Raw genomic sequence first — 27,335 nt, forward strand, 5'->3', positions numbered from 1 at the left:
AGAGTAACTTTAACGGTGAATAACGGCCATTATTTTATAATAACAGCCTTAAAGGGGTAGTCCACCAAAATTTTTTTTCCTTCAAATCAACTGGTGCCATAAAGTGCCAGAGATTTGTAATTCACTTCTATTAAAAAAACTTAAGTCTTCCAGTACTTATCAGCTGCTGTGTGTCCAGCAGGAAGTGGTGTTTTCTTTCCTGTCTGACCCAGTGCTCTCTGTTGCCTCCTCTGTCCATGTCAGGAACTGTCCAAAGCAGGAGCAAATCCCCATAGAAAACCTCTCCTGCTCTCCAGACTGGAAATAATACAACTTCCTGTTGGGCATACAGCAGCTGATAAGTACTGGAAGGCTTGAGATTTTTTAATAGAAGTAAATTACAAATCTCTGGCACTTCATGGTAGCAGTTGATTTGAAAGAAAAAAAATTTGGGTGGACTACCCCTTTAAAGGATGGCCATCATTTGAACAGTGTGTGAACATAGCTTTAAGCTCTGTTTACACTGTGCGCTCTTGTTGCTGTTTTATTATGTGTTTTCTAATGGTGAACTCCCAATAATTCTTATTCTTATTCTCAATAATTTCACCGACCAAAACAAAAAACGCTAGTTAAAAACCACATCAAAATGTGCAGAGTGAACATGGCCTAAGGAGCCAGTTTAAGTATTTGCTTATATTTAATACATTAAAATGAATTAAAATGTTTATGTTCAATTTTTTTCTAATCAGCATAATCTAATGTCTTCTGTTCCAACCCCAAATACCTAAGTGCAATAATGATCCCATCCGCAGTTTACACGGCATTCTCTTCCATTGTCCTTAGAAGTAACTACTAATTACCCACATGTTTTAGATTAAGAAGTGCTCTTGTCTCGGGAAAGAATGAGCCCATGATTAATTTGATGATTACTTAAGCCTTGGAGGAAAATAAAGTATTTACAATTTATCAGAAGAAGCTTGTCAGGCGGCCGCAGAAAGTAATGTGCAGCAGCAGAATTATTTGACATGTAGAACATCTTTATAGCCGACAGACAAATGGCTGCCACACAATCATATTTTAACCACTCAGACTTCAAAGCATTTGGCTATAAGAGCGCTCTGACTTCACTCCTGAGATTTTTTTTATATCATATTATTGTTTTATATTTAAAGAGGTATTTCAAGAAAAATCAAGAGCCCCCTGGCGATCTCTGTATCGGGCCCTGCGTTCTGTGTTATGAATAGAGCTGTGGGTACGGCATGTGACCCGCGGCTCTATTCATCCCTAAAGAGCTGCTGGAGAGAGCTGGAGAGTACATAGCTATTCTGGCACCTCCATAGGAATGAATAGAGCCACGGGTCACGTTCTGTATCCATGGCTCTATTCATAACAAAGAATTTGGGGGTGATGCAGAGGTCAGACCATCCACTTTTGCCCGGAAAACCTCTTTTAGGGTACGTTCACACGTACCGGATCCGCAACGGATTTCTCACTGCGTATTTGCGGTGAGACCCGCTGCGGTTCCCTGCCCAGTAAACTCTATGGGCAGACAAACTCGCAGCAGGATGTACATCCCGCTGAGACTGTGTCCGCAGCCCGCCCTGTTAACCCCCCCGGCCGCCGGAGACTATAGTTCACCTGGTCCTTCTCTGGCTTGCTTCGTGGGTTCTCGGCACGTACCGCTCAGCCAATCAGTTCGCTGCCCCACCGCAGTGCACTGATTGGCTGAGTGGGACGTCAAGACACCGGGAGCCCCAAAGCAAGCCGGAGCGGGGACCAGCAAGTGAAGTATAGTCTCCGGCGGCTGGGGGGTTAACGGGGCGGGCTGCAGACATCCTGCTGCAAGTTTTTCTGCCCATAGAGTTTACTGGGCAGGGATCCGCAGCGGATTTCTCGCTACATGCACATGGAGCAAGAGTGGCGGAATTCCGCAGCGGGGAGAAGAGGCGCGCATACCTCCCATAGACTGTCATTATCACAGGGAGGCTGGTGGCACTTTTGCTCCGTGTGCATGTAAGTCTTAGCATTAGCGATGTCCGTACAACCCTGCCCACACAAGTATCGAAATAGGCTCTGTAAGCAAGCACTGATCTAGCAGATCAGCGCTTACCTTACATGCCGGGCCGTCTAATACGGCCTTTAGACCCAAGGACAAATAAAGTTACGTTTGATACAGTAAAGAGAGATTTTCATTTATCACTTCAACCTCGAAATTTGGAGACTTTTGTGAAAAATTTGCTAACCATCTTTGTGCTCATTAAAGATAAAGAAGTAAATACACCCAAATGTGTCTGTGCATAGAGAAAATGACAAAACTAAACTGTAATATTCAGCAGTAATACATTATCTGCTCCAAAGCACAAGAAGCAATTAAGATCAAGTGATTCATTGTTACCTTCAGGGAAAAATCTACTTTTTAAAGAGCTTGAAATGTGGAGCGCAGCAAAGTCTGCTGAAAGCCGAAAATAAATCGTTATTTTTTTTTATAACAATTTTTTGTCAGAATGAAAAAGAAAAGTGAGGCATTTACAGCAATGAAAACCTGAATGTGATCAGCTGTAAAGGAAGCAGGGGGTAGAGCCCATCGTGGCTCAGTACACGGGGCCTGTAAGATTCCTCAGCTTCAGCTCCAGAAGTGATAACAAAGTTTTAATGAGAAACATATTGAGGTTTATGGAACTTGTTCAAGCTAAAATGAATCCACTTTTGTCTGTTATGGACTTGCCAGTGAGAAGAGTCAGCCAGAGCCACAATAGAGACAGCTGCATGTGCACCTGCGTACATGTGGAGAAAATGAAAATAAATTAAAAAAACAACTTGTGAGATTTTTCTTCCTAATAAATAAAGGTGTTTCCTATAAAGGTGGACGTAAGAGATGTGCAGCCTCATAAGGGCTCTAGACACAAAGGGGCCACCAGCTTCGTGAACATAAAGATTCCTTTGCTTTTGATAACTTTATGGTTAGGGCCAGTTCACACGGAGTAAAACTGGCAGAAATCCCACCAGCCTCCATGTCATACTAGCAGTCTATGGGAGGGCTCGCGTGCCTCCTCTCTCCGCTCAGAAGAATTGACATGTCAATTCTTCCTTGCGGACAGAGAAGGTACCAGCCTTCCCATAGACTGTCAGTAAGACACAGAGGCTGGCGGGATTTTTGCCAATTTTACTCCGTGTGAACTGGCCCTTACTGAAAGGGAACTGCAGCTAGTGAAGGGCTGGCAAGGCATGTGTTCTCTACTTTAGGTAGATGTTACTAGCACCTTCATGGAGAAGTCAGGTGTTGGTCATTTTTTTTTTTTTCAAGAGAGCCGGGGAGGAAGCAGCTAAACATAACAACATGCACCTACCTCCCCGGCTCCAGCGCTGGGGTCCGCTGTCCTCCGCTCCAGTTTCTGGTCCTTCAGCCCTTTTCGGGTCAGAGCGGGGACCCAGGTCATGATGTGTCAGCCCTGCACAGCCAGTCAGTGGCCAAGGCGGGAAATTAGCCAACAAAGCATGCTCACAAATGTGTCCCATACAATTAAATAATGTCTGAAGTTGCTTATTGTTTCTATGTCCTTGAGGCTTACCATAAAGCATGTCATTAAATGCTGCTAAAAATTTTGGCAAGATGGCAACCCCCATTACAATGCAGTACAAATAAAATTTAAAAAAATTACAAATGAGAAAAAAAAAAAAGATCTGTCTCTAATCAGTAAAAATCCATCTAGGCAATCCGGTCTCTTCATATCTCCCACCCTTCTGTTACTTTGTTCCTGCAGTCTCTCTCTATATCTTTCTTCTGTTTGTTTCACGGTTTGCTCCTTGAGTTATTGTTACTTTCAGCATTAGCAATAATTACACAATGGTGCCCGATAGATCAGACAACTCGATCTATCTGACACATCCTATTGATCTTTACCATAGTTAGTGCATTCATTATCGGCGCTGACTGGCGACTTCTCACTGTAACTTTGCATCCTGTATACTGTATTCTTTCCTTTTTTTATTGCTATGTCTTTACACTTGACATGTGGTATATGTGTATTCTGTTACTTAATAAAGATTATTTGAACTTTAATGATTACCCATTGTGGTGACAGATCGTAGAAAGCTTTATTAGGATAAGGCTGGGTTCACACTGCATATTTGCAATCCGTTTTTTTCATCCATTTTATTCAAGAAAAAAAAAAAAAAAGTATTTGTGTGCATTTGTTTCAATTTAAAAAATGGATCAAAACGCTTTTCTTTTTTTGTGTGCGTACTCAACAAAGAACTGTTTTTTTATTCTAATTTTTTTAAAAAATGGATCAAAATGGATGCACACAAATGCATCCATTTTTTTATTCGTTTTTTTGCATGAAAAGCATGAAAAAAAAAACAAGTTTTCAAAAATGCAGTGTGAACTCAGCCTAGCTAAGAAATGTCCTAATGAAACTTCACTAAATCCCCCCTCTGGACAGGAGGAGCCCTTCTACATCTATAGTCTAACCCCTCAGTGGAAGCCTGGCACACTACATGGGCATGAAAGTAACCATAGACAAGACAGTACAAGAAAACCTGGAATGGGCTTTCAGGACAGCACCAGGTCGACCTTTGGAGACAAGTTCAGGAACATGCAAAGCCAGGGGCATACCTATAAGGGGAATAAAGAGAATGCAGTTGCACCTGGCCGCGGGATGCTCAGAGGGTCCATAAAGTCTCTATTTCCAACTAGAGGAGGCCAGTACTATAATTATAGCGTTATACCTGAGGGGTCCTGGTGCAGAGTTTGCACTGGGGCTCACCGTTTTCAAGTAAGGGTCTAATTAGGAGGGCAAAAATGCCCGATTAATAATGGAAACGAGCGCCGATCTGCTAGATGACGCTATTACACGGCTTGATAATAGTTCCGCAAGGACTGCACAGACATCGTTAGCAATGTCTGTGCAGCCTTTGCACAAAGTGTCCATACATTACCTGTCCACGTTCGTGCCCTCTGCTACCTGGCGCCGATTATCCTGGTCCGATAATCACTCCGTATAACAGGGCCCTAACATCTTTTAAGCTTAGGCTTATCGTAAAGCTACTTCACACAGTTATGTCTTAGTACGCCGCCAATCACTGACCGCGTTGCTGTCCTGTCTCCTCCTCTCCTGTCAATGATTGGCTGAACATGCTGTCACCGTTGAGATCTCCAGTACAGCGATGGTGGTGGAATCATTCAGCAGGGGACTGGGAGACCCATAGGAAGATAGTGGAGGAGGGTGGAGAGGTAAGCATAGCTTCTTTATTATTTTCTGTATACTTAAAACAATATAAGTTTTCCCTAAAAGGATAACCCCTTTAAAGGAGAAGTCTGGCCATTTTTAAAAAATGGCAGCCGGCAGGGGCAAAGGGGAATTTAATAAATAGAAACTTACCTCTCTCCCGAGTTCTGCACGACTTGGGGGAAAATGCCTGTCCTGGTTGATGGACTGGCCGCTCAGCCAATCAGTGACTAGAGCGGCGTCCCAACCCAGTCACTGACTTGCTGAATGACCAGTCCATCAGCCGAGTTGTGACATGTGCAGTATTGAGATCCCAAAGCCTAGCGGTGGTCCCAAGGCCCGTCCCTCTGCCGCTCACCACAGGCACGGAAAGAGGTAAGTTTCTGCTTGTTATCATATTTCCCTGTGCCGGCTGCTGGGTTTTAAAAATGGCCGGACTTCTCCTTTAAGTTTGCTGCCAGAAGAACTGATATTTTTTTTTTATAATTGTATTATTTATTCAAGATTTTCCAATTTTTACACACATAAGAATAGTAACAATGAAAGGGAGAGTATTTGCAAATTCAAATACTAAGCGATATAACGAGAGCTATCAAAAGCACAAAATAATGCAATGAAAAACACAGCATTTTAATCATAAGAGAGCAGTGGCAAAAAGCATCCCAAGCTCAAGTAAGAGAAGAAACAGGATCTCGAGGGGCATCAACCCCTACAACATGGGATAAAACAAAACATGAAAGACAAACAACAACCCACAGGACAACACAAGAACACACAAGGGTCGGTAAGAGAGGGGGGTGGGGGGGTGGATGGAGGACTCGAATTCAAGAGATGAGCTAGGGGCCCAATAGCCAGTAATACCCCGGCAATCCCAGAAAACATGGAGCAGGGAGCCTGTATGGGTATTACACCTCCAACAAAGGGCAGGGATGGCCGCGTTAAATTTATGGAGGAGCTCCGGGGTGTGGTACCACTGCATCAGGAATTTATAATGGACCTCCTTATAATAAGTACAGATGGAAGAAGACGCTGCCCTGCTCCATATGATCTGCCACAGCTCCGGGGGAATAGGTCTAGATAAGGCCGCTTCCCATCTGTCCATATATTTATGACGGATGTGAGAGTCTCCCACAGGTGAGTTCAAAATAGAATAAATAGCAGAATTGAGCCCTTTAGAGGAGGACCCCAGTCTGGCCAACTGTTCAAAGGGGGTGGGCCTGGAAACCTCCGCAGTGCCAAATAGGGTTTGCATATAATGTCGCACACTCATATACGTGAGTTGTTCCGACCCAGGAAGGCCGAACTTATCACTCAGTGTGACAAAAGGCAGGAGGACACGCGTGATGGGGTCCACTATATCCGCCAGTTGAAAAAGGCCTTTACCTGACCACAGGCGGGCAACCGCAGGGTCCATGCCCACCTCCAGAGTAGGAGAAAACAGAAAAGAAATCAAAGGAGAGTTTTTGGAAGACAGAGCAAATTTAGATGCACAAGAGGTCCAAACATGTCTAGTGAATTGGATAGGGCCCAATAGTGGAGCAGGCGAGCGCAGGGTAGAGGTCGGGGACCACAGAAAGGAGTTCGGATGTATAGGAGCAAGCCAGAGTTTTTCTATCACTGCCCATCGCCTATATGTCTGAAGGGAAGACCATCCAAACACATGCCGGAGATGGGCTGCCCAATAGTATAATTGAATGTTAGGGACCGCTAGACCCCCTGCGATCTACTCCTCATTAACACTGAATTCTGGATGCGATGCCTCTTTCCAGCCCAGATAAATTTAAAAATAGACGTTTGCAATGGCTTGAGCTCACGCATGGAGACCCTAACGGGAAGTGTCTCGAAATAGTACAAGAGCTTCGGCAGGATGGTCATTTTAACAGCAGCTATCCTGCCCAGGAGAGAGATGTGCTGGACGTCCCATTTTGTCAGAAGGGCTTTAAGTGTGGTGAAAAGGGATGGGAAGTTAACAGCATAGAGGGAGCCATACGTACGGATCAGGCGGATGCCCAAATATTTAATGGAAGTGTCGCTCCACTTATACTTAAATGTAGCCCGAAGAGCGGAAAGCAACCCATCAGGGATGTTCAAGGGCAGGGCCTCAGTTTTGGTAGTATTTATTTTATACCCAGATAAGACCCCAAAGGAAGTAAGAAGGTTATGGAGAACAGGAAGGGAAACCCCAGGGTCTGTGATGGAGAGGAGAATGTCATCAGCGAAAAGCATGATTTTGAACTCCCTATCCCTCACAGACACCCCCCTGATGTCAGGGTTATGTCGAATGGCCGACGCCAGGGGTTCAATACAGAGGACAAACAACAAAGGAGAGAGAGGGCACCCCTGGCGTGTGCCATTCCGTAAGGCAGGGGTGGGGAACCTTTTCCATGTCGAGGGCCGGTCGGGCATTAATAAAATCATTCGAGGGCCGCATACCATGCGCGGCAATTAGTAGCGTGGGTTTGCAGCACCCAGGGCAAAGTATTGTTCCCCTAGTGCCCCTGCTATTGTAGTTAATCCCCAGTGATGCCCCTGCTATTGTAGTTAACCCCCAGTGATGCCCCTTGTAGTCTAGTTAACCCCCAAGTCATGTCCCTGGTAGCCTAAATAACCCCCTATCAGTCATGTCCCTGGTGGACTAGTTAACCCCCATCAGTCATGTCCCTGGTGGACTAGTTAACCCCCATCAGTCATGTCCCTGGTGGACTAGTTAACCCCCATCAGTCATGTCCCTGGTGGACTAGTTAACCCCCATCAGTCATGTCCCTGGTGGACTAGTTAACCCCCATCAGTCATGTCCCTGGTAGCCTAAATAACCCCCATCAGTCATGTCCCTGGTAGCCTAGTTAACCCCCATCAGTCATGTCCCTGGTAGCCTAAATAACCCCCATCAGTCATGTCCCTGGTGGACTAGTTAACCCCCATCAGTCATGTCCCTGGTGGACTAGTTAACCCCCATCAGTCATGTCCCTGGTGGACTAGTTAACCCCCATCAGTCATGTCCCTGGTAGCCTAAATAACCCCCATCAGTCATGTCCCTGGTGGACTAGTTAACCCCCATCAGGCAGGTCCCTGGTGGACTAGTTAACCCCCATCAGTCATGTCCCTGGTGGACTAGTTAACCCCCATCTATCATGTCCCTGGTAGCCTATTTAACCCCCAAATAAAAAAAAATAAACATCCCACTCACCTTACCTCCGTTCCCACGCTGTCCAGGTCCTCCCTGTATGCCGGCCGTGAGGGGGGGGGGAGCCTTTAATCAGTCCCGACAGGGTTAATGTGGGTAAGCTCCCTCCCAAGCCTCGCATTGTGGAGAGAGCACTGTCTGGAGGCACTTGAGTGTGAGAGCTGGTCTGGGGAGCCGTAGCCGTACTCACTGTGACCCCCTGCTGTGCGGCTGTCTGGGAGCTGGAGACGGCCTGCAGCGGCGTGCGCTCCTCACGGCAAGATGGCACCAGGCAGACGGGAGACCCGCGAGCACCCCGCTCCTTCCTGCGCCTGGATCTGGTTGGGGGGAGGCTGCAGTCGCGGGCCGGACCTCCGGGGGACACTGCGGGAGGCTGGCTGGCAGAACGGGAGCAGGCTCTGCTAGGTCTCCTAGCGGCAGAGGCACGTGGAGCTGGAGAGAGAGGAGCTGCGCCACTCGGCCGGATCAGGTATCGATCAAGCGTGACGGTTCGGGTGGCTGCCGGGGTGGAAGAGGGGTTCTTCTTGCTCTTGATCCCCATGAAAAAGGGGGGTGCTGCTGGAATCAGGGCCTTCTTAATGCACTGTGCGGAGCGGGAGCTCAGGGCTACACGTCCTTCTCCATTGGCTGCTAGCTCCGCCCCAGAACTGATGTTTTATTCTCCTTGGAATAAAGGAGAAGTATGGCAAAAATATTTATTAAAGTATTGTATTGCCACCCAAAAGTTATACAAATTACCAATATACATCACCATGACATCACCATGTACACCATGTCACCAATATACATCGTGACATCACCATGTTATCCAGGAAGTGACATCACCGTGTTACCCAGGAAGTGACATCGCCATGTTATCCAGGAAGTGACATCACCATGTTATCCAGGAAGTGACATCACCATGTTATCCAGGAAGTGACATCACCATGTTATCCAGGAAGTGACATCACCAAGTTATCCAGGAAATGACATCACCATGTTATCCAGGAAGTGACATCACCATGTTATCCAGGAAGGGACATCATCATGTTATCCAGGAAGTGACATCACCATGTTATCCAGGAAGTGACATCACCATGTTATCCAGGAAGTGACATCACCATGTTATCCAGGAAGTGACATCACCATGTTATCCAGGAAGTGAAGCCTTCATGCAGTAATATGTTCAGGGGAAAAGCACTTTATAAGCATTTCCCATAATAAGTGTATATTGGGGATTTTTAAAACTTTTGGGGGGCAATATAATACTTTAATAAAAATTTTCATCGGACTTCTCTTTTAAAGAGGTCCCTACTCTGTAGATGTAATATTCCAAGTATAACCTTTTTGCATTGCATTATATCTAAAAACGTCCCTAACTCATATGCAAATAATCCTGGCGGGATTCCCAGACAAGAGTCCCAGTTTTGTTTGTCATGCATGCCATATTTACCCAATTACACGACAAGCGGCGTCGCTACTGCAAAAAACGGGACGACAACTTGTATCTGACAGTCACCCGGTACACAAGGCTTACTCGCTCTTAAAAATGCTAAAAAGCAGGTAAATCCACTGGGTGACAAATATATTTAAAGGCTGTGCATTATTCATCTGCAAAATATGCATGAAAATGTGTGAGATTTACACTAAATATGTTTATCATCCTGTCTGTCAGTCCTTCGCGGCTTCTTATATAGAGTTATAACGGCACCTGCTTTGCATAAGAGCATTCGGTGGATTAGTTGATTCCCAAGGGCAGGACAAGGAATAGAACAGTAAGACATCTCTTCCCTCCGCTCTGAAACTTGTATCAGCTGCTGTACTAAACATCAGGAACATTCGAGAGTCCATGTCCATCTCCAGGCACTATTACAGCCTATTAAGCAAACATTTCCCAGCATTCCCTGCTGACTTTCTAATCATTTGAATTTTACATACCATGTTACTCTGGAAATAAGACCGAGACTTATCTTTTTTCCACGGCTAATTATCAGGGGAAGTCTTATTTTTGGCGAAACACAGTATGCCCCAACATTGTAGCCCCACTCTCTATGGTATTTAGCCAATATACTGTAGGTCCCACTGTTAGGGTCCCTATCCTGAAACTTCCCCCTGCAGTTAGGTCCCCATATTATATACCTCCCTCCCCCACTGCAGTTGTTCCCCCATACTGTATACCTCCCTCCCCCCTCAGTAGTTGTTCCCCCATACTGTTTACCTCCCCCCCCCTCTGTAGTTGTTCCCCCCCTACTGTATATCTCCCTCCCCCCTCAGTAGCTGTTCCCCCATACTGTATACCTCCCCCTCTGCAGGTAGTCCGCTATACTGTATACCTCCCTCCCTCCTCGGTAGTTGTTCCCCTCCAACTGTATACCTTCCTCCCCCCTCAGTAGCTGTTCCCCCATACTGTATACCTCCCACCTCTGCAGGTAGTCCCCATACTGTACACCTCCCTCCCCCCTCTGTAGTTGTTCCCCCATACTGTATACCTCCCTCCCCCCTCTGTAGTTGTTCCCCCATACTGTATACCTCCCCCTCGGTAGTTGTCCCCCCATACTGTATACCTCCCTCCCCCCTCTGTAGTTGTTCCCCCATACTGTATACCTCCCTCCCCCTCTGTAGTTGTTCCCCCATACTGTATACCTCCCCCTCGGTAGTTGTCCCCCCATACTGTATACCTCCCTCCCCCCTCTGTAGTTGTTCCCCCATACTGTACACCTCCCCCCTCTATAGGTAGTCCCCATACTTTATACCTCCCCCCTCTGTAGTTGGCCCATGTACCCTCTGCCCCCTAATACTCAATGTCTCCTACCTCTTTTTACCACTCCTGCCCCCTGCTGCTTGTGTTGAGCAGGTGGGGGTGGAGCATAACAAGTTTGGCGCTGATTGGCTGATGCTTGGCCACTCGGTGTCAATAATCTGGTCATCTGACTGTAACTAGGGCTTAAATTTGAAGCCTAGTCCACAAAGCCTGCAAAATGAAGCTACGTCTTATTTTCGGGATAGGTCTCATTGTCGGAGAAAACACAAAACTAGATGGCAAACCACTGACAGTGCTTATAAAAACAAGGCAGCTCCCAGCTCTGAGTCACGTGATCAGCCAGGCTTCACAGAGCTCCATGGTCTGACTGATCACATGACTCTCCTGATCGGTATGGGTCTGAACACTCAGATCAAAACGTTTGACATGTCCAGCGCTGGGGTTTGCGGTCCCCTGCTCCGGTTTCCGGTCCCCCAGCTGCTCCTTGTTCTTAGGGAAGCAGAGCGGGAGACAGCGGATCCCAGTGAGCTGGAGAGAACGGACGTCCATCCTGACCACAGGATATGGGCGACAGCAACATCACGCAACTACCGAGATCGAGCAATACACCTGCCCCCTCCGGTCTCAGATGGTATACTTAAGAGACGTGAAATGCAATCTGTGATGAGGAGGAGACGTCTTGAGATTTCTGCACAAACCCTTTAAACTGGGGTCATAATTCATAATTGCTAACAAATTCCCTCTAATTGTTTGTTTGTCCTTATATACTAAATATATTAAAGGGCAACTCAATGATACTCAATGAAACATTTATCTAAGTTTTAAAGGGGTAGGTTGGCGCAAAAAAATAAATAAATAAAAATATACATATATAAATATACACATATATATATATATATATATATATATATATATATATATATATTTCAGTACTTATCTACATAGTATCTTATGTTACGGTTCTGGACAATTCCTGACATGGACAGAGGTGGCAGCAGAGAGCACTGTGTCAGACTGGAGAGAATACACCACTGCCTGCAGGACATACAGCAGCTGATAAGTACTGGAAGACTTGAGATTTTTTTTCATATAGAAGCAAATTACAAATCTCCACCACTTTCTAGCACCAGTTGATTTGAAAGATATTTTTTTTTTTTGCTGAACTACCCCTTTAAGTAAGAATACTAATTACTTATGTAAAGTAGACGACAGGCAGCAGACAGGAGGCAAAATGTTTTCTTACATAAATAAGCTAAACTCATCTCTCTCTCTTACTAATCTAATTGGGCTCTATTAAAAGTTGGCGGAAAAAGAGGACCCTCAAAGTGGCGCTTGCCAACACGCAGAGCGTTGCCTTGGGAATGAAGCAGTCGACATGATGATGATGATGCAGCGGCGGCAGCAGGGTATGGAGATTTCGCCTTATGGTTACTCACTTCAATACAATTAAATATAAAAACATTCTAGTGGCTAATCCTTTCTGCCGCTCTGACTAACAGGACGCTGCTCACTTCTTTTTTACCTTCTGGTGTCTTCTTTTAAGTAGAGAGTAAGCAGTTGCTTTGGGATATGGAAAGACATGATGCTCTCTGACATCTGCTCCCGGACACAGATCCACTTGTTGTCAGACGCAGGAAATCTGTAGAACTTGTAGACGGGATTCTTTATCACTGTGGGGGAAACAGTACAGACTCAAGTCTTGTTTCATTTAAAGGAAATGGCAGCAGCGTTCATGCATTTTCAGTACTTAAAGGGGTTAGCTGGACTGTAAAAATTAAAAGGGGTACGGCAGTAATATTGGTTCTTTCAAATCAACTGGTTTTAGAAATTTATATAGATTTGTAAATTACTTCTATTTAAAAATCTCCAGTCTTCTGGCACTTATCAGCTGCTGCATGTCCTGCAGGAAGTGGTGTATTCTCTTCAGTCTAACACAGTGCTCTCTGCTGCCACCTCTGTCCATGTCTGGAACTGACCAGAGCAGTAGAAAATCCCCATAGAAAACCTCTCCTGCTCTGGACAGTTCCTGACATGGACAGAGGTGGCAGCAGAGAGCACTGTGTCAGACTGAAAAGAATACACCACTTCCTGCAGGACATACAGTAGCTGATAAGTACTGGAAGATTGGAGATTTTTAAACAGAAGTAGATTACAAATCTAAAAAACTTTCTCAAACCAGTTCATCTGAAAGAAAAACATTGTTGCTGGAGACCCCTTTAATTCGGCCAGAGTTTGGCATTGACACCCAGTGTTTTGCATACTCTGTGGTTCTGATATACGCACCATAGTATTTAACTGTTCCCACCTTTGCACCCCGTACTATTTGTAGCAGCACTGCCAGAAACTCCAGGGTAATTCCATTCTAGTGAATGGGGAAACATTACAGTTGCTTGCACGACTGATACAGGTGATACAAGGACGGGTGCAGGCAAACACTGAGGAGGCTGCAGCGATCACACCAGTGCTTCGGGTAGGGGTGTCTGGAGTCAGACCCTGTCCCTTCTAACATTTATGGGTGAATGACTCCTTTAATTGGTCAAACAAATAAATGTATAGGATATCCAAAGCTTCACACTCATTATTACAATTATTCGTACAATAATTTTTTTTCCGAAAACGTTATTGCTGTACGTGTTTTTCAGTGATGCATTTCATGTAAGAAGAATTAGTGGTGCTGTGATCATACAGTAGTTATTGTGTTAGATAAAATTAGGACAGCCTGCGAGGGGATTAAAATAACCAAATACACTGATGGGATTCCAAGCACTCTGCAGGAAATGGCTGACCGCAGCTGTGGCCGGCGTGGTCAGAGAGGCGACCGTGCGTCATCTAAGCAAGGAAACTGGTTAGTGTGTTTTGTAAAAAAAATTTTTTACCCTAGCTAAGGCTGGGTTCACCCTGCGTTTTTGCAATCCGTCTAACGGATCCGTTTTTTTTAACGGACAAAAAAAAGTGTCCGCAACTTTTTTGTGTCCGTTAAAAAAACGGATTCGTTTTGATCCATTTTTTTTATAATGGAAGTCAATGGAAAAACGGATCAAAACGGATGCGCACAACTGCATCCGTTTTTGCAATCCATTTTTCATCCTTTTTTTTCAAAAAACGGATGAAAAGAACGGATTGCAAAAACGCAATGTGAACCCAGCCTAAACTGCAATTCTTTTTTCTTATATTCTGGCTTTGATTATTTTTATGTTGTTAATTATTTTCATATATATATATATATATATATATATATATATATATATATATATATATATATATATATATATATACGCACACACACTGTATCTCCTATGTACACGGCCCTTCTCCTAACTGTTCATTTATTCTGTTATTTTTATGGGATTTTTCAAGAATGACTTGGGTTTCATCCACTCACAAATATTTTTTGGGTGGTCCATTTATAAATTTCCCATATTTTTGGCATCAATTTTACCCTTTACATCACAGCATGACACAAAAATATACGTAAAAAACAAAATAACAAAGACCGAGCTGACATCAAATAATGGCTCCAGGCATAAAGGACAGAGTGGTCGGAGCATACAGGTAGTATGTAGGACGAAAACCTAGTCCCACGAGTCTGGCCACTAAAAACCCCAAATTTGCCACATGATCTTATTTTGGGTCAAATACTCAGATGAGAGTCAATAGGGAAAAATAAAAATACCCTGTGGACATGTTTTGCTTTGGCGTTTTTTAAGGACCGTTTGACATTTTTCAGTGGATATGCAGTTTTTTTAAACTGCAACAAGGCCATTGGTTCAGTGTTTATCCAAAGAAACGTTGGTGTTTTTCCCCTATAGACTTAAAAATGCCAGAAAAAAAGCACATCTATATGCATATTGGCATTATTTATCCAATCTTCAACTAAAAACTAAGAATGACACGATTAAAAAAAAAAAACAAAAAAAAAAAACATCCATAGTAATTTACACTAAAATGAGAAAACATCAGAAAAAAAAAACAAGACAAAAAAGCAGGAAAATCTGCCGGCAGTTTTGGGTGGTTTTTGTCGCGTTTTTTTTTCCACCCACCCACCCCAAAAAAAAAAACATATCTAACCAACAACAAAAAACGGCAGCACTCACCAACTCCAACTGATAAACATGATAAACACAGCCTCCATTCCTTACTTTATTTCCCCAGCAGGTCGGGACACGCAGACCCCATCAGCCTCTCTGCTACTTTGCACAAGGTTTACTGACTCTTTCTAAGGCTATGTTCCCCATATGAAAGAGACCAGCCATTCCGTGACCCGGCCAAGTCACGGAACAGCCGGCCTCTGAAAAGATCATCCCGGCTGGTACTGCAGTCTTTAGCGCCGCAGAGTTCTGATGCGGGCGCATGCGTGCGCGCCCGCATCAGATCCCGGCCGGAGTGTATACCATGTGTATACACTCCGGCCGGGATCCCTTCAGCCTGAAGCACTACGTAAGTTCCGTGGAAATCATGGCCGTTGAAACAACGGCCTTGATTTCCACAGAACTTACATTGTGTGAACATAGCCTAACTGTGTAAGGCCACTTCCACATGTACAGGATCCTTGAGTTCCGCCGTGAAATCTGCTGTGATCCTGAATTCTGTCATTTTCTATGACGTTACATACTTGCAGCTGATTTTTCCTTCCGCTGTGAGTTTGTAAAGCCCCTTCCCACTTAATCTACCACTGTCCGGCTAAGGCTGGGTTCACACTATGTTTTTGCAATCTGTTTTTTGCTAAAAACGCATGGAAAAAACGGATGCATGTGTGTGCATCCATTTTGATCAGTTTTTCCATTGAATTCCATTATTTTTTAAAAGGATCAAAACGGATCAGTTTTTTTAACGGACACAAAAATTAGGTCGACTAAGTTTTTGTGTACATAAAAAAAAAAAAACTGATCCGTTTAGATCCCTTTTTTTTATAATGGAATTCAATGAAAAACGGATGCACACACATGCATCCATTTTTTCCATTGGTTCTTCATCTGTAAAAAAAACGGATTGCAAAAATGTAGTGTGAACCTAGCCCAATATGTTACCTGCCTGCACTCCCGCCTCCTTCTCTGGCTCCCTGACATCCTGCTCAGCCAATCAGTGGGTGTGGCGGGGCAGTGCACTGATTGGCTGAGCGGGACACCAGGGAGCCTGGAGCCGGAGGAGGAGGTGGGAGTGTGGGCAGGCAATGTATTAGCCGGACAGTGGTGGATTAAGTGGGAAGGGGCTTTATATACTCGCAGTGGCCTTAGGGTATGTTCACACAGAAATTTCAAATGGAAGCCATCCCGGAGCTATCCCTGAAGTTTCACCTGTCCTACTGACTCAATGATATTCTCAAGCTCAATTTATCGTCCGACAATTGAGTTTGTGAATATCATTGAGTCAATGGGACTCCGCTTGAAACTTCTGTGCATATTCCGTAGTGTGCACATACCCTTATAGTGGATTACATGTTATATATAGATCATTATGTAAATGTAAATCTCCTCCGCTACTCGGATTGGGTTAATGAGTGGGCGACTTCTGGATGTTTTTGCTCGGAAATGTAGAAGAAACCAAATAAATCTTTAGAGCTTCCCACCCTGCGCTCCACCCGCCGCTCCTCAGACCTACCTCTGCGCACACGCATAAATGTGATAGATTTACTCCAGCGTCATATAATGAGAGAAGCCGTAAAGCCGGCGCGCAATAATTCTGCCGGATTTATAAGCTAAAGTATAATAAACGCGGCGCTTACGGTGTGTTTATGCCGGATATCTGGGCTCTACGACCTTCACATAAAAAGTCTTTTTTTTAAAGTAACGGTTTCCAAACTTCCAGGAAGCCCTGGCTGAACTTCTCTCCTCCTCATAAACCCCCTGAGTTACGGCATCTGCAGCCACTTCTCCCATCGCTTACAGTGAAGAGTCCCAGGAAAAATAATAGTCACAACTCATTTCTATTTTTAAACATAAAACATAACATGAAGCGAATCTATAATGGAGGCGTAGACAGGCTAAAACATTTAATTTGGAAAAGCATTTGAGGCAGGTTATGTAAATGACTAATGTCCTGCCACCTTCTATTACCTGCATGCTGGAAGGGAAGGTAATTCATCACCGGGAAACATGAGCTTCTATTACAAAGCCCTCTCATGAGGCTCAGTTATAGCCGTCCAATGTATATGGTAGAGGACCAATTCACACCCCGACAGTTACGGAAGACTCCGCACAATGCAGCTGCATCATCTAAACTATTTCTCAGATTAGTACAACCAGCAAGTATAAGTATATAAGTATATAAGCCAGTAAGTCTATCAATGCATTGTTGCCGTATACCAGTATGGACAGACATACACCACCTATTGCAAACAGGTCAGACTGGACAACCAGGGAATCCTCAGGGGAGTATAAAAGGGAATGTGTCATCAGAAAATGACTTATTGTATAAATAAAGTTTTATGTTAAAAATAATTCACTTTTTTGGTAAATTTTTTTTAAATTTTACATTTTTCTGTCTATATTATAAAATAATCTGGAAATCTTGCAGTTTTCATTCTCACCACTGGGGCTAAAACAAAGCTGAGACTTCCTGTTGTGTATGTGGTGATAAGAGGAGGCTGCTGTAAGGGGATCTGTGCAGCATTGCAGCGTCATGTGACACCAGTGGATAGGGGGAGACAATAGCAGCACCCTTTTAAAAGGTCACAGTCTATTGTTGTCTATGTCCATGAGTCTTGCTGTAAATGCTGTTAAAAACAGCTCATGCAATATGGCAGCCCCCATAACAATGTACAAAAAAGGGAAATAATAAAATTTAGGTGGCACATTTCCTTTAAGCTCTGACAGTAAAATGACCACCTGACATACAGCAGAAGACTTTGTTTTGCTGTGACCAGTGACGGGTCGACTTGGCCTTGAGTTATCGATCGTTGTCATGTTAGAACATCCAAGTCCAAGTATTTTCTTCCAGTATTTGCTGACAACGGGCTGCATTCATCTTTCTTTCAACTCTGACCAAGTTTCCTGAGCCTTTGTAGCGCACATATCCCCAAATATCAGCAATCCACCCCCGTGCTTTACATTAGGAATGGGTTTCCTTTCATCATAGGCCGTGCTGACACCTCTCCAAATGTAACGTCTCATCAATCCAAATGACCTTGTTCCAGAAGTTTTGCGGCTTGTCTCTGTGCTGTTTGGTGTATTATAGGCTAGATACTTTGTGGCAATTGCGCAGTAATGGCTTTCTTCTAGCGACTCGACCATGGAGCCCATTCTTTTTCAAGCGCCTTATTGTGCATTTAGATTTCAGAGAGTCCTGGATTTCAGCTGATGTTATTTGTGGGTTTTCCTTTGCATCCCAAACTATTTTCCTGGCAGTTGTGGCTGAAATTTTTGTCAATTTTTGTCAACTTCTGTGCTTGTTATCAGGCCAAAACCATCAGGGTATGTGAACTTTTGTTCATGGTCATTTGGATATTTTTGGTAGTCATTATCGACTTGTCATTGGCTACAGCAGAACAAAGTGAAGGTTCTGGAGCGGCCATCTCAGTCTCCTGGCCTCGGTATCATTGAGCCACTCTGGGGAGATCTCAACGCGCAGTTCATGCGGAACAGCCCAGGAATTTACAGGAATTGGAGGCTTTTTGCCAAGAAAAATGGGCGGCTTTATCATCTGAGAAAAAAACGAGCCTCATCCACAACTACCACGAAAGACTTTAAACTGTCATTAATGTTAAAGGGGGAATACATGGTATTACAGCGGCACTATCAGCAGGTTCTGCCCAATACACCTGCTGATATGCCGCAGACGTTCTTTACCTGATGACTGCAGTAATGTGAATGAATCCTTCACTTTCTTTCTAAAGAAAGTGAAGGATTCATTAACATTACTGCAGTCATCAGGTAAAGAACGTCTGCGGCATATCGACAGGCTCATTGGGCAGAACCTGCTGATAGTGCCGCTGTAAGAACTGGGGTGTGTACATTTTTGATCATGGTCATTTGGATGTTTTCATTGTCATTATGATTTAACCCTTTCACGACCTGGGGTCATTGATGCCTCAATGCCCAGGTCGTGTTTGGATATCAACTTATGGGATCATAATGATCCCATAAGCTGATGTTCCTGTGTCTGCCCCCTCTCCGCTGTCTCTGCCGCTGTTACAATCCTGTGACAGCAGCAGGGGAGAGAGGAGAGGGGGAAGAGCTCAGAGGCGTGCTCCCCGCACGCCCATCCTTCACTCCCTCCCCCCGCTGGCCTCCACAGTTAGGAAACCGGAAGCCTGAGGCTTCCGGCTTCCATGGCTAGCATCGGGGCCCTGCGATCACTTTGTAGAGCCCCGATGGACACCAGCAGAGATGCTGCAGTTGTGCTGACAGCAGTATCTATAGGGCTAACTCTCAGCACCGGAGTGTGGCTCCAGTGCTGAGAGTTGCAGTGGGTCCACAGCTATCACTGATAGCTAGGAACCACCACGGATGACACAGGCGCAGCTCCTGCGCCTGTGTCATCCTGGATTGCTAATTAACGTCGCTGCAGCGTCGGGCATAGGATGCAGAAACGTAAATTAACAGCCCAGCGGCGGGAGGAGGTTAAAAAAATAAAACACAGTAGTTTAACAATAAATGGTTCACCCGACCAGTAGGGGGAAAAAGTTTTTGTGTTTTCATTCATATTCTCTGAAAAAAGGAGAAGAAAGCAAAAATTCTACCTGTGTATGTAAACATTTGAGCACAATTGTGTATGATGCAATACAAGTAGGGCGTGCACATGTTTTGTATAGGTTGAAGGGAACTCCTCAGAGATATTTACTCTGGTTACTATATCCCCCCCCCCAGACATATACTGGTGGCATGCTGTACATGGCTTCCATCCCATCGGAGCTGACACCACAGCTAGATGTCTATCGGATTATATTTCCATGTATTTACAGTCGGCCTTTTGCTTCATAGTTCATTTCAGCTCCACTTCAGCATCTCAATGGACTGGCAGTATTGCTGAAGTGACTGGAAGTAGAGCATGATGGGTTTTATGATGACATTTGTGGTCACAGCTGTGAAGTCCTCTTGGTAACTAGAGAGTTTCTATGGCTGCAGGCGACAGGTCAGGCAATAAAGCTTAGCCAGTGCCTTTGTTTTAAGGTTTCCTGATATTTAGCTGTAAATTCTCCTGGAGATGCAAGAAGAACCATGGACTAAGATGACGGCACCGAGATGTCAAAACTGACACCTCTAATAGTCGAGTATTTCAACAGTGCTAGACATCATTTCACATTGGTTTTATTTCAGAAAGTCTGTAAGAAATAGGATATATAAGCTGTATAAGTGTAAAAACAAGATAAAGATAAATGTTATGCTTCTTAATTAGAAGATTGTTGATATGTTCGCTAACAGAACTGGTTAAAGGGGTTGTTTTTTTTTCTTTCAAATCAACTGGTGCCAGAGGTTTGTAATTTACTTCTATTAAAAAAATCTAAAGTCTTCCAGTACTTATCAGCTGCTGTATGTCCTGCAGGAAGTGGTGTATTCTCTTCAGTCTGACACAGTGCTCTCTGCTGCCACCTCTGTCCATGTCAGGAACTGTCCAGGGCAGCAGCAAATCCCCATAGAAAACCTCTGCTGCTCTGGACAGTTCCTGACATGGACAGAGGTGGCAGCAGAGAGCACTGTGTCAGGCTGGAAAGAATACACCACTTCCTGCAGGACATACAGCGGCTGATAAGTACTGGAAGACTGGAGATTTTTAAATAGAAGTAAATTACAAATCTGTATAACTTTCTGAAACCAGTTGATTAGAAAGAAAAAGGGTACCCCTTTAAGGTTACCCTTAACAATTATCGACCTTGCTTGGTTGATTAGCGACCATTTGGGCCAATAATCATTTAATATAATAGCGCATATTAAAAGGCAGTGATCAGTCAACATGTTGAAAGAGCGCAACGTATGTACTGATGGTCACTCCATACAATAGGAGCGGTGGCAGCAGACTGCCGGTAATCTCAATGGGTCACCCAAACAATGTAAGGATCGCCCAGGCCGCCCCCCCCCCCCCCCCTGCGCTCTCTGTACGTGTAATAGCACAGGCAGCGAGCAGGGAATGTCTATCTTCTCCCATCATGATTTGCACTATTCACTTAGACCTGCCTTATTTTACATCAAATCTTTGAAGTTTTTCCCCAGGAATCTGAAAGTTTGGGATGTGGATCTGTAGTTCGTTATAAGTGAAGTCCGTGAGCTGCTAATAGATTTCCCCCAGTCGCCCTCCGCTCCGCTGCCGTCTTGCTACAAGACGTTACGGACCTTCCGGGCTGCGGTAATGAGACTGGTAGAACCGCCGGCAGCCACTTTTATTGTTGCTTAAAGACCATTTGGTGACATAATCGCTTTATTATCCCTCAGAACACCTTTTCCTAATGATCACATGAGATCTGGAGCCGGGGACGTTACGGTCACCTAATGACGCCTACAGTGGCCGAGCGTCTCCGCCTGCCAGGAGTCACCTGAGAAATGAGCTATAGCCTTGGGGGAGGACGGACTTTTTCCTCTAGTTCTCTGCATCTTATTTATTGCCGTCTCCTTCTGCATTTTAATTGTCTTCCTTTTATTTTGCACTTTGTTAGAATGTCGCTTGACTGCTTTTTTTTTCTTTTTTGATGATTCTTATTTTATTGCTGAGCTGTTTTTTTTTTCTTCTTGTATTCTTGTGCCCATTCTGCTGCTACTGAAGGAAATGGTTGCAATGTGGCAGTAGATTTGTTACAGTGTGTTTAATCCATCATGGGTCCATGTATTGCATTGCTTAGCATGTGCATAGACTGGGGTTTAACCTGTGTGCAATGGTGGGGATTCTCTCTGCTGCCATCTCTTCATTGCATGGTCTTGTTGTAGAAGCTGGCGTTTTTTAGGCGAAAAAAAAAAAAAAAGCCAGAAAAAACAGCAATGCAGCACATGGTGTTTTTTTATGCATTTGTGTTTTTCTGGCATTTTTTTGCAAACACGCTGGGCGAATCGGCAGCGGATCCTTGCCCTGTGTACTCAATGGCAGACAAACTTGCAGCAGGATGGACATCCCACTGTGAGTTTTTTAGCAGCCCGCCCTGTTAACCCTACGGCCGCCGGAGCGGGACCTCACCTGGTAACCAGTCCTGCCTCTACCTATGCAAAAGTCAAAGCTTGCAAGAGCGGCTACAGGCATGGAGTGTTCTTCCATATACCGGGACCTGTACTTTCACCTATAGGCTGCTACTATCTGGAATATATAAGTTGTATGTAGAGAAGAATAGTAAGTTATTGCCCGTGAGTGGAACCTTCTTCCTCATACAAGACAGAGCCACAGGTTCAAGTGCTTTTTTTATTGTTTTTAACTGTGTTGCATAATGTACGTTTTTTTTGGTGATCATTCGGTTTTGGTATGTGGTAAGCGGTTTTGGAGACAGTCTTCATATGTCCCCTTCTCTCCTTCCAGGTATTGCAGAAGTAATGCCAGGAGGTGTTGCAGAAGTAATGCCAGGAAGTGTTGCAGAAGTAATGCCAGGAGGTGTTGCAGGAGTAATGCCAGGAAGTATTGCAGAAGTAATGCCAGGAAGTGTTGCAGAAGTAATGCCAGGAAGTATTGCAGAAGTAATGCCAGGAAGTATTGCAGAAGTAATGCCAGGAAGTGTTGCAGAAGTAATGCCAGGAAGTATTGCAGAAGTAATGCAAGGAGGTGTTGCAGGAGTAATGCCAGGAAGTGTTGCAGAAGTAATGCCAGGAGGTGTTGCAGAAGTAATGCCAGGAAGTGTTGCAGAAGTAATGCCAGGAGGTGTTGCAGGAGTAATGCCAGGAAGTGTTGCAGAAGTAATGCCAGGAGGTGTTGCAGGAGTAATGCCAGGAAGTATTGCAGAAGTAATGCCAGGAAGTGTTGCAGAAGTAATGCCAGGAAGTATTGCAGAAGTAATGCCAGGAAGTGTTGCAGAAGTAATGCCAGGAAGTGTTGCAGAAGTAATGCCAGGAGGTGTTGCAGGAGTAATGCCAGGAAGTGTTGCAGAAGTAATGCCAGGAGGTGTTGCAGGAGTAATGCCAGGAAGTATTGCAGAAGTAATGCCAGGAAGTGTTGCAGAAGTAATGCCAGGAAGTATTGCAGAAGTAATGCAAGGAGGTGTTGCAGGAGTAATGCCAGGAGGTGTTGCAGAAGTAATGCCAGGAGGTGTTGCAGAAGTAATGCCAGGAAGTATTGCAGAAGTAATGCAAGGAGGTGTTGCAGGAGTAATGCCAGGAGGTGTTGCAGAAGTAATGCCAGGAAGTATTGCAGAAGTAATGCAAGGAGGTGTTGCAGGAGTAATGCCAGGAGGTGTTGCAGAAGTAATGCAAGGAGGTGTTGCAGAAGTAATGCCAGGAAGTGTTGCAGAAGTAATGCCAGGAAGTGTTGCAGAAGTAATGCCAGGAGGTGTTGCAGGAGTAATGCCAGGAGGTGTTGCAGAAGTAATGCCAGGAAGTGTTGCAGAAGTAATGCCAGGAGGTGTTGCAGGAGTAATGCCAGGAGGTGTTGCAGGAGTAATGCCAGGTGTTGTTGCAGGAGTAATGCCAGGAAGTGTTGCAGAAGTAATGCCAGGAGGTGTTGCAGAAGTAATGCCAGGAGGTGTTGCAGAAGTAATGCCAGGAGGTGTTGCAGGAGTAATGCCAGGAGGTGTTGCAGGCTTATGGCTACTTCCTGTGTAACCGAGCTTTATTTTCAGAACGATTAGTGGTATTTTACCAGCTTGTTATGATTATTCTTCATTTTGTGCAAATATGTGGGCGACTACATTGAATGATCATCCCACATATACAGTCTCACTAGGACAGCTTCTGGATTCCAACTAGAAAGAGATTGGGCATCATCGCCAACATTTCTAAATATTTTCCAGGGACTCGTTTTATAGAGAATTAAAGGGGTACTCCGGCGGGATGGGGGGGGGGCTTTTTTCGATCTGGCTGGGGAGGAGGTGGCTGAGGACAGCAACGTCCACTCACCTCCCCAGTTCCAGCGGCGGGTCCCCTCCCCGGCCAGATCTAAAAAGAGCCCCCCCGGCCGGAGTACCCCTTTAAGGAGATGTCCAATTCTAACTTTAAATTCCCCACATAGCTACAGTGACATTGAAAAGGTTTCGGCCCATTCACAGGAAGGGTTAATTTGACAGAAATTGGCATATCCTAGTTTAAGATACTGAGCATACATCACCCGGATTTGTTATTAGAATGCGACTACTTGAAGTATTAATCCCCCTAATGTTAAGTATAGAAGCTGTTTCAGGACCGGTTTACAAATGAGTATATAATTAGCATGGAGCCGCACTATTCTGTTATAAATGAGTTCGGGGGAAGGTCTGGGATTTTCGGCTTCCTATTCTTTTCCCTTTGTGGCTTAAACAATATTTGTCATTTGATTGTTTATTATTGTATTATATAAATCATCTCGGTTCTTTTTAATATTGCAGATCTAATCCACTTAATCTGGAAATGTTTGCAGTTGTGTGTAAATATGCAGAAGTCGGGATAATTAATCACTGTAACAAGAACGGAGAATAGAACAGTCATATATTGTCTGGAATTCAATTATTAAAAGCGCTATAAACAGATGCGGATTGGACAGCGCTCCACCTGTTTACCCAATAAAATAAAAAAACCAAGGGTCCCATTCCACGGGCCTATGGGGGCCCATTCAATAATGTAAACGAGCGCCAATCTGCTAGATCGGCGCTCGTTTACTGGGCCTATTACACGGCCTGATAATCGTTTAGCGAGGGCTGCAGGGACATCGTTACCGATGTCCTTGCAGTCCTTGTTAAACACCATACAGTACATTACCTACACATGTTGCAAGTCTTCTCCTGCGCTTCTTCTTCCTCCCGGTCTCACCCGCAGCAGCAGCTTCAGTGCAGCCTGTCTTAGCTGACAGACCGCGGTGGTCCTGGCCAGTGATTGGCTGAGCGGTCTTTCAGCTAAGATAGGCCGCACCGAAGCGGCTGCTGCGCGCTGGACCAGGAGGAAGAAGCAGCGCAGGAGAAGACCTGCAACATGATAGGTAAAGTATGTTGCTTCTGAAATAATCGGTCGCCAGCCACGCATCGCTGCGTGAAATAGCGGTGCGCGGCCGGCGACCAACAATTTCAGAAGCACCATCAGAAGCGTCATCAGTGCCCGATGATTTTAGGTTGGAACCTAAATAAACGATCAGCCGATGATCGGGTAATCGTTGTCTCTATCTATTCCACGGAGCAATAATCAGGCCGATTCGGGCGATTATCGCTCTGCGGAAAAAGGCCCCTAAGGCTGGGTTTACACTATGCTATTGCAATGCATTTTTTTCATTCTTTTTTGCAAAAAAACGGATGAAAAACGGACGGAAAAAAACAAGTGCATTTGTGTGCATCCATTTTTCCATTAACTTCCATTACAAAAAAAACCGGATCAAAACGCACCCGTTTTTTTTAACGAACACAAAAACGTAGCTGACCGTACTTTTGTGTATGTTAGAAAAACGAATGCGGTTTGATCCGTTTTTTGTTTTTTTTTTTTTATAATAGAAGTCAATGGTAAAACGGAACAAAACGGATGCACACAAATGCATCCATTTTTTATTCTTTTTTTGCAAAAACGTAGTGTGGTTCCAGGCTAAGACTTCCCGATTGCCATATCTGGAGTTGGGAAGGATTCCCCCCTCCCCCCGCCCCAGTATGGGGTAACTGGCATCTGCCTCATAAGGGCTTTTTACCTTCCTCTGGATCAACACAGTGTATACAGTTATAGCTTGAACCTAACAGACTCTTTCAATCTTATCAACCATGTAACTATGTTGAGAACATTGGCGGAGCTCCCCGTACTTTTACTGACACTAACATAAAGTAGCACAAAAGAAGGCGCAAAGAGGAAGAACAAACAGGTCTACGTTTTATTCTTCTTTTGGCCATTTGTATTGTGATATGGGACAGAAGTCTTGTTCTAGCACACATTCACCCAAAATACCCAAGACTTAGGCTGGGTTCACACTACATTTTTGCAATCATTTTTTTTTTTTTTTTTTTTTGCAAAAAACAGATGAAAAAGTGATAAAAAAGACAGATGCAATTGTGTGCATCTGTTTTTCCATTGACTTCCATTATAAAAAAAAAAAAAAAATGATCAAAAAGGATCAGTTTTTTTTAACGGACACAAAAATGAGGTTGACCACTATGCTAAAAAAAAACGGATCAAAACTGATCCGTTTTTTTTTATAATGGAAGTCAATGGAAAACAGTTGCATCCTTTTATCTTCCGTTTTTTTGCAAAAAATGGATAAAAAAAAAAAAGGATGAAAAAAAAACGTAGTGTGAACTCAGCCTAATGTTCCCAGTAGGCAGATGGGATCATCAGCGGATGCTGCATAAGAAAACTCTTAAAATGAATGATTGATCATATAATATGAAATCTGTTGGAGTGGGAACTTTCTGATGTCAATAAGCGACAATACGGCACATGGGAAGGAGTTATTACAGGGATCTGAAGGTTAAAGGGTTGTGTCACGAAGACAACTAAGTCTATACTGATCCATTATGTTAAATGAAACACATTTCCAAGGTACAAGAGATTTTTTAAATGTTTTGTTTAAGACATATAGACTCACTATTCACATGTGCTGCTTTGTTTCTTAGCCCGTTGCCCTTGGTAACGGCCCGCAGCCATTCACTAGGTTGGGTCACTTATGCTCAGTTTAATTGCAGTCACATGATCTGTCCCATTGGTACTGAAAGTTAGTTTCCAGTTAGAGGGATTGTGGGAAAGTGTCTGCACGGTTGCCTGGCAACCAAAGGGTCAATTGCAGGTAAATTGCAAATCTCTGGCACCAGTTGATTTGAAAGAAACATTTTTTGGAGGTGAACTGGAGTCCTAGGTCGCTACTACACAATGACATCAGAGTTTTATGTAAGAAAAGTATTTGAATTAGAAGGAATCTACAAGATTCAAAGTGTTGTTTTTTTTTCAAGCCAAAAGTAATTGATGGCCTATCCTTTGGTTAGATAATCAATAGTTTAATCGGCACCGTACTGAGGCTTTTAACTCCTATAGTTTATCTCCAGTATTGCTGCTGGCTGATCGGTGTAATCCCCCCCGCCATTCAGTTATTGATGACCTATCCTGTGGGTGTAATCCCCCCGGCAGTCAGTTATTGATGACCTATCCTGTGGGTGTAATCCCCCCCGGCAGTCAGTTATTGATGACCTATCCTGTGGGTGTAATTCCCC

At 44.3% G+C, this 27,335-nt stretch overlaps 1 protein-coding gene across 9 annotated transcripts in view; it reads right to left on the reverse strand.

Moving 5' to 3' along the window:
• Positions 1-27,335, reverse strand: part of INPP4B (inositol polyphosphate-4-phosphatase type II B) — a 394,433-nt gene that overhangs the window by 108,221 nt on the left and 258,877 nt on the right. For all 9 annotated transcript variants that reach the window (XR_011364011.1, XM_069978640.1, XM_069978642.1 and 6 more), the window contains one exon: positions 12,654-12,801. Coding sequence is in view for 8 of the 9 variants with exons in the window: in XM_069978640.1 (XP_069834741.1) it covers positions 12,654-12,801 (148 nt within the window). In the remaining variant the exon portion in view is untranslated. The remainder of the gene's footprint in view (positions 1-12,653; positions 12,802-27,335) is intronic.

Source organism: Dendropsophus ebraccatus, chromosome 7, assembly GCF_027789765.1.
Source record: "Dendropsophus ebraccatus isolate aDenEbr1 chromosome 7, aDenEbr1.pat, whole genome shotgun sequence".
Lineage (NCBI taxonomy): Eukaryota > Metazoa > Chordata > Amphibia > Anura > Hylidae > Dendropsophus > Dendropsophus ebraccatus.